Consider the following 11,249-nt stretch of genomic DNA (forward strand, 5'->3'; position numbering starts at 1 on the left):
GCCGTGGGTAAGTAATGAGGAAGATGAATGTAAAGATTATGAAAATTTGTAAGTTGGAATGATTTTTTATATCAAATTACAGACCTAATTAGCAGTTGCAGTTGCATCAAAATGTTTTGTAGTTTTTAATTTCATTTTTGCACTGCACAGAATCACAGAATGATACGGGATTGATGGGGACATCTGGAGATCATCCAATCCAACCCCGTGCCAGAGCAGGTTCACCCAGAGCAGGTTGGACAGGAACATGTCCAGATGGGTTTTGAATGTCTCCAGAGAAGGAGACTCCACCACCTCTCTGGGCAGCCTCTTCCAGGGCTCTGCCACCCTCAAAGTAAAGAACTTCCTCCTCATGTTTAGATGGAACTTCAAGTTTGTGCCTGTACCCTCTTGTCCTCTCACTGGGCACCACTGAAAGAAGACCGGCGCCACCCTCCTGACACCCACCCTTTAAGTATTTATAGGCATTGATCAGTTCACCCCTCAGTCTTCTCTTCTCTACACTAAAAAGACCCAAATCCCTCAGCCTCTCCTCATCAGAGAGATGTTCGAGGCCCCTCATCATCTCTCCAGTGGTTGCCCACTCTTCTTGAAGTGGGGAGCCCAGAACTGGACAGAGTGCTCCAGATGGGGCCTGACCAGGGCAGAGCAGAGGAGCAGGACTGCCTTCCTGGACCTGCTGGTTCATCTTTCTGATGAACCCCAGGATGCCATTGGCCTTCTTGGCCACAAGAGCACATTGCTGCCTCATGGTCATTCTGTTCTCCACCAGGACTCCCAGGTTTTTCTCCTCAGAGGTGCTCTCCAGAAGGTCAGCCCCCAACCTGTACTGGTGCAGGGGGTTATTCCTCCCCAAGTGCAGGACCCTACACTTGCCCTTGTTGAACTTAATTAGGTTTCTGTCCACCCAACTCTCCAGCACGTCCAGGTCTCGCTGTATGATGGCACAGCCTCCTGGTGTGTTAGCCACCCCTCCCAGTTTTGAGTCACCAGAAAACGTGCTGAGGGTACACTCTCTGCCGTCATCCAGGTCATTGGTGAATATATTGAAGAAGACTAAACCCAGTACTGAACCCTGGGGAACACCACTTGTTAGGAACGTCCAACTGGACTCTGTACTAGTCACCACCCTCTTTCAGCCAGCTTTCAATCCACCTCACTCTCCATTCATCTAACCCACATCTAAGCTTACCTATGAGGGTGCTGTGTCAAAAGCCTTGCTGAAGTCCAGGTAGACAACATCCGCTGCCCTCCCCTCATCTATCCATCCAACCATGCCATCATAGAAAGCTATCAGGTTAGTCAGACATGACTTCCCCTTGGTGAATCCCTGCTGACTACTTCTGATAGCTTTCTTTTCCTCCAGATGCTTTTGAGATAATGCCCAGAATGAGCCTTTCCATCATCTTTCCAGGGATGGAGGTGAGGCTGATAGGCCTGTAGTTTCCCCGGTCCTCCTTCTTGCCATTTTTGAAGACTGGAGTGACATTGGCTTTCCTCCAGTCCTTGGGCACCTCGCCTGTTCTCCAAGATCTTTTTAAAGATGATGGATAGTGGCCCAGCAATGACTTCTGCCAGGTCCATCAGCACTTGTGTGTGAATCCCATCAGGACCCATGAACTTGTGTATGTCCAGTGTACTTAACTGTTCTCTAACTTGATCATCCTCAACCAAGGGGAAGTCTTCCTTTGTCCAGGCCTTATCTGTTGCCTCCAAAGTCTGGGACTCCTGAGGGCTGGCCTGAGCAGTAAAGACTGAAGCAGAGAAGGTGTTCAGCAACTCCACCTTCTCTGCATCCTCTGTCACCATGGCACCCATCTCATTCCACAGCAGGCCCACAATTTCTCTCGTTTTCCTTTTGTCTCCAATATAATTGAAGAACCCTTTCTTGTTGACTTTGACATCCCGTGCCTGGTTTAATTTCAAGAAGGTCTTGGCTTTCCTCGTTTCTTTCCTGCATCCTTCAACAGCATTCTTGTAATCTTCCCAAGTGGGAAGATTACCTTAATGTTATGTGGTCAGTCCCCACAATGTGATAAGTTCCTTTGTGGGTTTTTTCTTTCATTTGTACTTTATAAACAGAGCCTGTTTCCTTCTTTCATTAAGCTCTAGTCATGACTACACGCTGACTGACACATGCTACAATGTCATACATATGCAAGGTTTGCTCAAGATCTAACTCCCTCAGAAATGAGACTTGGCTTAGTACAAATAATATGAATTCTTTGGACTAACAAGAAGCCTTGGGAAGTGTATTAGGTCAAATTAAATTAAATTAAAGTTTTAACCCCACATACTTCTGCTTGCACATAAAGTACACTGTTGACAAGGGAAGTTTACAGGAATAATTAACATTATGATTAATTTTCTTTCTCTTTCAGTGAAAGTGAAGATGGAAATAGAAGAAGGTAAAAGTCCTTTGCATTTGAAATTCTGCTAATCTTACCAGAGATCTCAAAGACATAAACTCAGGGAAGCAATTTTCAAATGTTGATTATCGATATAGTAATTCCAGGAGTGGCAGCCCTTTTCAATATTAGGGGCAGAGGGACACATCATACCCTACATGAGGTCTGTTCTCTAGTGAAGACTGCAGATGTTTGTGAGGAAGTAACATGGGCCAGCAGTGACCTTTGTGAAAACTCAAACCAAATCCCTGCTGTTGGATGGAAAGGTTTTAGCAAGCTTCTAGCACTCCTCCTTTTGCTGGTGACCACTCTTCTGCCTATATCAAGATTATACAGACCTATCCTTTGTCAGCTGACAAGTCAGCTGTAAGCTCTGTGAACTTCAGTGATGGATCTCCACTGGGAGCTTGGATGCCTACGGCTCAGTCCACTTAGTACATACAGGTGAAGAAAGCAGATTGATCTTTGATTGTACCTGACGGGTACAATTTGAACTAACAGAGCTTCTATAGGAGATCAGAGATCATTTAGAGAGTCACCTACATGGCACTTGGGGTCCTCCCAGGCGCCTCATATGTCCTGGGTGACTATGCACCTGGATATCCTTCTTAAATATGGTCAATTAAGGCATAATCTAAACAGGCTTTGAGAGAAGACCTCTACCAACAATACATACATGTCTTGTTCCCACACTGCTTTACTAGTTTTTAAACAATAACTTAATGAGTTATGTAAATATAATAAAGTTGAAAGAGTGTGATACACTCGTGGATTAAGTTGTTGAATTGGAGTTACGTGTTCTTAACTCAAAGCAGTTGAGAGTGGAATCCAAGGATGCACTTGCTGTACAGTCATGCGGTTTGTGTATTGGTATTGCTGAGCACGCCAAGCCACTCTGTCAAAGACCTTACACTGATATCTGTCTTTTCTAGAAAAAAAACAACTGGAGTCAACATTAGGTAAGAAGCTTTTGTTGCTGATTGTGTTTAATTGTCTTTGTGCTAAGGCTATGCCAACTTGGGGTTTCCTCTGGGTTGGTTTGCTTGTTTGTTCTGCTCTGATTACTGGGCTTGATGGCACCTTTTAATGTGGTTGAGCATTTAAAGTGAAATGCAGGACTCATTTGAATCAAATCATTTTCATGTGAAAAATTCCAGGTATAGTCTATTTAATTTTGGGGGGGTGGGTTGGTCGGGGTTTTTTTGTTGCTTTTTTTTGTTTGTTTGTTTTTCAGAAAAGAAAGATTTTAAGTATTGCAGATTTTTTTTGTGTCTGTAAAACAAACTAATAGTTTTGGAATGATGTGTTTCCCACAAAAGTGACACAAGTTTAAGGCTTTACAGATGTAGTGTGAAAGTCCACCAACTAACTTTTAAATTCCAGTTTATATACAGTAATTACTCTGTTAATATTATTTCTTTTATTCTATGTGTTCAATTTTCAGAGGAAGAAAAGAGCAAACATCGAGCAGGTAAATCTCATTTTCTTAAAATATTCACTGAGAATATTATGTCTCTGCACTAGGTCTCTTCTCTCCCTTGTGGTTTTGTAGAATCATTTAGGTTGGAAAAGACCCTCATGTTTGAGTCCAGCTGTTGACCCGGCAATAGCAAGTTCACTGTGTCCCTAAGCACCACATTTCCCCTGGACACAGCTGCACATTTCATAGAACCAAAACTCTCAGCTCAGCTTTCTCATTCTCTCCGTCCCCTCTTCTCATGTTACTAAGAAAAAACTGTAGCTGCAAATTTAATGAGAGAAATCTCCCCCTTAAGTGTAGAAACTTCCTATAAGGAAGAACTGCTGATGTAATTCTAATGTCTTTCTCACAAATGGTATTTCTTTTTTGCCCGGAGTTTTTACATCACTCATTTATGCTATTCCTTTTCAGCAAAGTCAAAACTCAAGAAACGCTTTGGTAAGAAAACACATTTTATGGAAATCTATCATTCTTGTCAAGTTTAGAAACAAGAAGACAAATCTTCAGGTTACTATGGCTATGTTATCCCTGGATTTGAAGCTGAGTAATACAGAGAAACATCAACCTATGGAGAGGAATAGTCTCCCATTCCATGCTTGGGGGATTGTCCCATTTTGAAAAACGTGATTAAAAAGGAAAAACAAAGAAATGTTAGTGACTGGAATGTCTTTCCTTTTCAGCTCGTCTGAAAACAGAGCTTGGTAAGTGGTTTAAAAATATTAGTGATTATGCAGAATGGTGGTATTGGTGGGTAGAGCCAAGAAAGGTCAAAACTGATGGAGAATCACAGTGTGGACAGGAAATTCTCTGGAGGTTTGAGGCCACACTGGAAGGGGCTCTGAGCAACATGGTCCACTAGGAGGTGTCCCTGCCCATGGCATTGGGGTAGGAATTACATGATCTTTAAGATTCATTCTATGATTCTATGATTCTAATTGGACATTAGCAGCCTGAGAAGTACCTATCTGCCTTACATATACAGTAATGTCCATTTTCTTTCCATAGATTTCTGGGAAGCCCGGAGCAATGCAGGTAAGTTGACAGGATGAAGGATGTGAAAATGCAGTGCCCATCTGTCCCAGTTACTCTGAAATGACAATGCCACAGTGTCAGAGATAGGTCAACTGAGCTGGAGTCACAGGAATATGTTGCTATCGTTCACAGGAACAGGGGCTAGGATGTGGTGGATTGGGAAAACTGAGAAAAGGAGCTACTGAAAGGGGTCAAAATCTGGGCTGGGGTGTGGACATAAATCTGGAGAGGATGGATGGCACTATGGAAAAGAGAGAGAGAAATTTATGGTAGAGCACGTAGACTTTCACCCTGAAAGAGGACATGGCTGTGAGAGATCCAAGCTGCCTCTCGGTTCATCAGTGATTGCACACCATGTTCTGGGGAATGTTTAAATTCTTTGTTGAATTGCACCAGATGATTGAGTTGAACTTCAAATGCTTCAACCCATACCCGTGTGCTGAGAGAAGTCTCTGAGACTCTCTGCTCATGGGATGATTCTTGCTTTCCCCTCCAGTTCCCATTACTGTGAATCACGAGTGCCGAGTCCTGGAGCTCCAGGTGCCAGGGCTTCCAGATGTGGAGAGCGACACAGCTGGATCTGCTGGCCCGAACACTCCCTCCACAGTCCCTGTCCTGGTGGGGAAGGAAGGCTTTGCCTCTGGGAAACACTACTGGGAGGTGGAGGTGGGCCAGGAGCAGGACTGGGTGCTGGGGGTGGTGAGGGAGAAAGGCAGAGAGGAGGAGGAAGGAACCCGTCCTAGGGAGGACTACTGGGCTCTGCACAGGTCCCAGGGAGAGATTTTCTCAAGCACAGGAGACCACAGGATTGAGAAACTGATGAGTTATTCAGCGATTGGTGTGCTTCTGGACTTGGAAAGAGGGCGAGTGAACTTTTATGAAGCAGAGCAGATACGCACCATGGTGAGAATGCCTCTCAGGCTTGGAATGGAACCCACAGAAACGTTTTACCCCTTTATATGCAAGAAGGAAGGGACACACACCCCTCTTATCCGCTCAGTCCCAATCCCTGTCCCTTTGGAGACACTGTGAAGAGAAACTTTGAATCAAATAGGTTGTAGAATCAAAGTTCTCTGCCAAGAGGTCGTGGTGAGAGGAGGAGAGACTAGAATGGCTTAGGACATCAGTAATTACTAAATAGAGTAAGACTGGGGAACAAAACAGGAAAACCTGAAAAAAAAGGAAGAAGTAAAGAGAGAAAATTATAGTGTCTCAAAATGGTAAAGAAATAAGTCCTTTGAAGCAAAATAACTTTTAAATTTTATTTAAACTCAATGAAGAGAACAGAGGAAGCCTCTAATGATCTCTTGTTGGTGCAGAATATTCTCAAAGCTCTATGTGAATTCCAAGACATGTATAAACCATCACCAAAGAAAAAAAAAAGCACTCCTGTAAGTAAGACCAGGGCAAAGAAAATTTCCTTAATTGTTCTTTCTGAATGATCCAAGAAGAATGGCTACATAGAACAAAATCAGTGCCTCAAGTAATATAAGAACATCAGAAGCATTTGATTTTTTTCATAATCCATTCAAATCATATGATTATTAGGGAATCTAGGCTTTGCCCTGTAGAGGCCCGGATACATTCTCTGTTGTCTCTTGATGACAACATGGTTGGTGTCAAGAATACTTTTTTCCCCCAGTTAAATGTACTTTTTACTCACCATGAATGCAACCTTGGGCACTTGTGGCAACTGGATGGAGACAGACACCCCTGCACCAGTAGCTGCCTCCCCAGGGAAAGATTCTCAGTTATTACTAGTACAGTTAAAAAAGGAGTTATGGCTCCCCCCTCTGAGCTGTTAGATTTCTGTGTTTCTTTTTACATTTAAACACTGATTCAAAAGTGTTTTCTCTTCTCCAAGCACCTAAATGTGTGATATAACTTTCCAAATGGAGCATAAGTGAAGGGTTTTTTGGATTTCTACCCACCTTGAATTTGAGATTTTGCTGCCAGTAAGTCTTGGCAGAAGTAACACTCAAAGCTGGTTCCAAACAAAAACTCCAGTGCTTTAGTTTGAGTTCTCAGCTACTTTCAAGATGTGATGAATTGAAAAGAGGAAAGCTAAGGGTCTGTGGAAAAAATCTGCCAGGGACAATGGAGAAAAAGCGTGCGACTAAATGCCTGAAGGTCGCATCAAACATGAAAACATTACACAAAACCTTTACAATAAATTGTGTGTAAACTGATCTTCAAACCATCTGCATAGTCTCTTCATTTTTTACTTGTTTTCACTCTATTCATGTTTTCACACTTGCCGGTTCAACTGTGACAGGCTGAGGGGAGAGTAAAACTTTTTTTCAGTCTCTGAACTACTTGTTCTGAAAAGCATGTTATGTCAAAATGGTCAAATCCCAGTTAGAAATGGTACTGGGTTTACACGGCAAAGTTTTGGTAGCTGGAGATGGGGAGGCTGCAAGGGTGGCCTCTGTGAGAAGAGGGTTGTGGGCTCCGGAGCAGAGACTCCTCTGCATCCCATGGAAAGTTTGGAAGAATCCGTGATGGAGCAGGTATTTCCCTGTAGTCCCTGGAGACATGACACCATGTCCCATGGAAAACCCAACCCTGGAACAGGTGGATATTCCCTGAAGGAGCTGAGGTCCATGGAGAGCCCATGGTGGAGCAGGGTTATCCTGAACTACCACAGCCTATGGAGAACCAGCCCAGGAACAGGTTGACCCTGAAGCACTGCAGCTTGTGGAGAGCCCACTCTGGAGTAACTTACCCGGAAAGGAGCTGCAGCCCATGGAGAACCCATGCTAGAGGAGATTGATCCTGAAAGATTATAGCCATGGAGAGGTCCCATGCTGGAACAGGAGGGTCCATGTGAGTTGGAAGAAGTGGCAGAGCGAATTCCAACAGGGGAGGTTCCAGATGACTGGAGGGTGGCCAGTGTGATGCCCATCTACAAGAAGGGCCAAAACAAGTCCAGCGAAGGAAAACGAAGATGATTCAAGGATTGGAGCATCTCCCTGATGAGGAAAGGCTGAGAGAGCTGGTAGTCTTTAGACCGGAGAAGAGAAGGCTGAGGGGAGACCTTATCAAAGTCCTACGAGGAGGGGCTGAGGGAACTGGGCATGTTTAGTTTGGAGAAGAGGAGGCTGAGGGGAGACCTCATTGGCCTCTACAACTCCCTGACAGGAGGGTGCAGAGAGGTGGGGGTTGGCCTCTTCATCCAAGGGAATAACGACAGGAGCAGAGGAAATGGTCTGAAGTTGTGGCAGGGGAGGTTTAGATTAGATATTGGGAAGAATTACATTACTGAGAGGGTGGTCAGTCACTGGAACAGCCTGCCCAGGGAGGTGGTGGAGTCACCATCCCTGGAGGTATTTAAGAAACATGTAGACGTGGCACTTCAGGGCATGCTCTGGTGCCCAGGATTGTTGGTTTGTGTCTGTTTGTGGGTGGAGTTTTTTGTTTGTTTGTCTGTGGGGTTTTTTTCTGGTTGGACTTGATCTCAAAGGTCCCTTCCAACCTTGAAGACTCTGTGTTTCCTGGTTTGAAGTAAAACTGGACTAATTTTGTGTTCCGTAATTTTACATTTTAGCTAGGCCTCCTCTAACTCTCTGAAATTAACAGCATATTGTGGAGAAAACTGCTCATTCTCAGAATAATAAGACCAATGTTTGTGCTAAATGCCAGGGAATGGTATGCAGAGAGGCCCTTGTTTATGCTTACTTCTATAACAACCGAGGTCAGCCAATTTTCATTATTTGCCCCTTAGAGGGTCAGAAACAGAAAAAATATAGAGGGAGGGGGGGAGGAGGCTTCCTCTGTGGGGAGGAATAGACAGGACAGGTGACCAAACCTGACCAACTGGGGTATTCCATCCCATCTGCCCCATGCTCAGTATAAAAGCTGAGGGATCAAAGGTTCAAGGCTCTTCCTGCGATGGCCGATGTCCGAGGAGGAGGACCCTGTCTGTTCACCTGCCTTTGATCCCGATCCGTGTGTTCCTGACTCCAGAGCTGGAATCCAGTTCCCGTCCGTCACTGAGGACTTCCATTCCAGTCCAGTCTGGGACTTCCCCAGTGCCTGCTGGTGACGGGACTGTCATCCTGGGAACTTGATACGGTTTTGTATAAATTGTATCTATTTAATTATTTTTCTTCTTTTTTTTTTTTTTTTTATTTTAATATTAATTCTTCATTAAAGTAGTCTAGTTCATTCTGAACTTTTGAATCTCCTTATCTCTTCCTCTCCTCCTTTGTGGGGGGAAGGGCCATCTTTTGGTCCGGTTGCGGTGATTTCTGCTGAAACCACGACACTGTCATTTTGTTAACAAGACTGGACCCAGTACTGACCCCTGGGGAACACCGCTGGTGAGAGGCCTCCAACTGCACCACACTGAGCTGCTGATCACAACTCTCTTTCTTGAGATAAACATACCATGGATCAAATTGTGGCTTGGGACTGCTCTCTTCTGCACACATGTTGCAGGTGGAGGACAAAATGCATACAGAAAAGGGCAGGGGAAAGAACAATCTTTTAAGCTAAAGTATTAAATTAAACATAACATGGAATGTGATCAAGAATGTAGAATGAGTAATACAAGAATTGCAACCAAGCATTAAATTTGTCTAAGAAAATTATATGATCTTTTATTTCACAGAAAAATTGCCATATTCTTTAATAAAATTATTGCTTTTTATGTGAACAAATTCTCATGGTTGATTCTTTCTGTGAAATTTTAAAGAAGGGATACAATTCTTCTGAGAATGCACAGTCTTTAAACGTGAACATCACAGACATGTCAGTAACATTGAAAAAAGTCACACTTTTCTCTTCACAATCAAGGTAAACTCCGACTTTCCTGGGATTTTTCTGCACTGCTAACCGAGTCCAAGGATCAGTTCTCGCCCAGTAACTTTTAAAACTTAACCCCAGAACCCAGAATTGGTCTTTAGGTGACAGAGATATGGGTCCTTTCCTTTGAGCAGATTTTCCAGCTACTCCCAGGTCCCAGTCATTGCTTTTTTCAACGTCCACCTCCCAGTAATGCTTCCCAGAGGAGAAACCTTCTGAGCCCAGCACACAGACAGCTGAATCAAAACTCTTTTCAGTTTGAGTCGTTTTCTGGACATGTGATTTGTGTGTGAACCTCTTCTTGTCCGCATCGATAGATAAGTTTGGGTGGGCTGTGTCCCCATCAACTTTGATGTCATCTACAAAAAGTAGAAATTGGGGGTTTTATGAACTCTCCTCTAAAGCAAATATACAAGAAGAGAAGGACACTGTACTGTACTGCATTTCATTCTGAAAAGCTCCCCACATCTAGTCTAGGAAGACCTCTAATCCTGGAGTGAAGAAGGACTGCACTCAGACATGTAAATTACACTTCAACTTTCAAATATCTCTGTATCCCTGGAATAAAAGACATTTGCAGACTCACAGTCCTTTCCACACTCAGCACTGCTTCTACAAAAGTAAATACATTATTTTACCTGCATTGTCACAAGCCTTTCTGTATTCTGTAAACAAATAAGGAGAGAAAAAAAAAAAACAAACTGTAAGAAAAACCAAAGTCTAAACCTTGATTGAAAAGATTTGCCTGCTCCAAGTTGGGAATCTCAGACTGAGTCTAAGGTTGAACTATGCTGGTCGACTGATACTCAGTTCCCTCTTGCTCTCTCAAGGCCTCTGATCACCTGCATGGTCTGAAGGTGGGTCTGAAGCTGGGATGAGTTTCCTGCTTGAGGACTGCTTTCTTTCTCAGGTCCCAATTTGCCTGGATCTCGCTTTGGCATTTCCAGGGACCCAGAGTCCCCTTGGTGATAAAGGGGTCCTCATGGCAATAAATTTCATCCACATTTAGTGCATTTGCATGTGGGGGTGCATACATTTTCATGTGTGAAATATGAAAAGACAACTCAGCAGGGGTCCCAGTAGGATTGTGAAGTTCTGAGATGTGAATTTAAGGGATTAGCTCAAAGGCAGGCATCTGTATGTGAAAAACATTGAGTTTTAGAGAAATAGCTGAGCCCGTGAACATACACGTGTGAGATATGCACTTGGAACTGCATAAAGGGAAGGTTTCGAATCGCCAGGAGTTTACAAGCTCTAAATTAATTGCCCTTTAAAACAAGAACCCTCTTCCTCTCTTCAGCCTTCCTCCTTCACTAGGTATAAGGACCTAACTGACAATAACGACTTACCAATTTCTTTCATCTGATCCACTGCAAACAAGAGAAACACACAGAAAGAAAAGGTTACTGTGGATTAGACATCAGTACTTGGTAGCACTAGAGGATGGTTCTGGATACAGATAACTCTATTAATACCAAAGATCAGCCATCTCCTGAAATGCCATCTTTTCACCTGCTGTTTCT

At 43.6% G+C, this 11,249-nt stretch overlaps 1 protein-coding gene across 1 annotated transcript; it reads right to left on the minus strand.

Annotated features, from left to right (window-relative positions):
- Nucleotides 1-9,558: 9,558 nt before the first annotated feature.
- LOC106899658 (thaicobrin-like) lies at nt 9,559-10,110 on the minus strand (the record flags this gene model as incomplete). The annotated part of the gene is made up of 1 exon (XM_014961547.1): nt 9,559-10,110. A coding segment is annotated over one exon (552 nt), but the record flags the coding sequence as incomplete, so codon positions are not given.
- Nucleotides 10,111-11,249: the final 1,139 nt, after the last annotated feature.

Source organism: Calidris pugnax, unplaced genomic scaffold (assembly GCF_001431845.1).
Source record: "Calidris pugnax isolate Ruff unplaced genomic scaffold, ASM143184v1 scaffold739, whole genome shotgun sequence".
In the NCBI taxonomy this organism is placed as follows: Eukaryota; Metazoa; Chordata; class Aves; order Charadriiformes; family Scolopacidae; genus Calidris; species Calidris pugnax.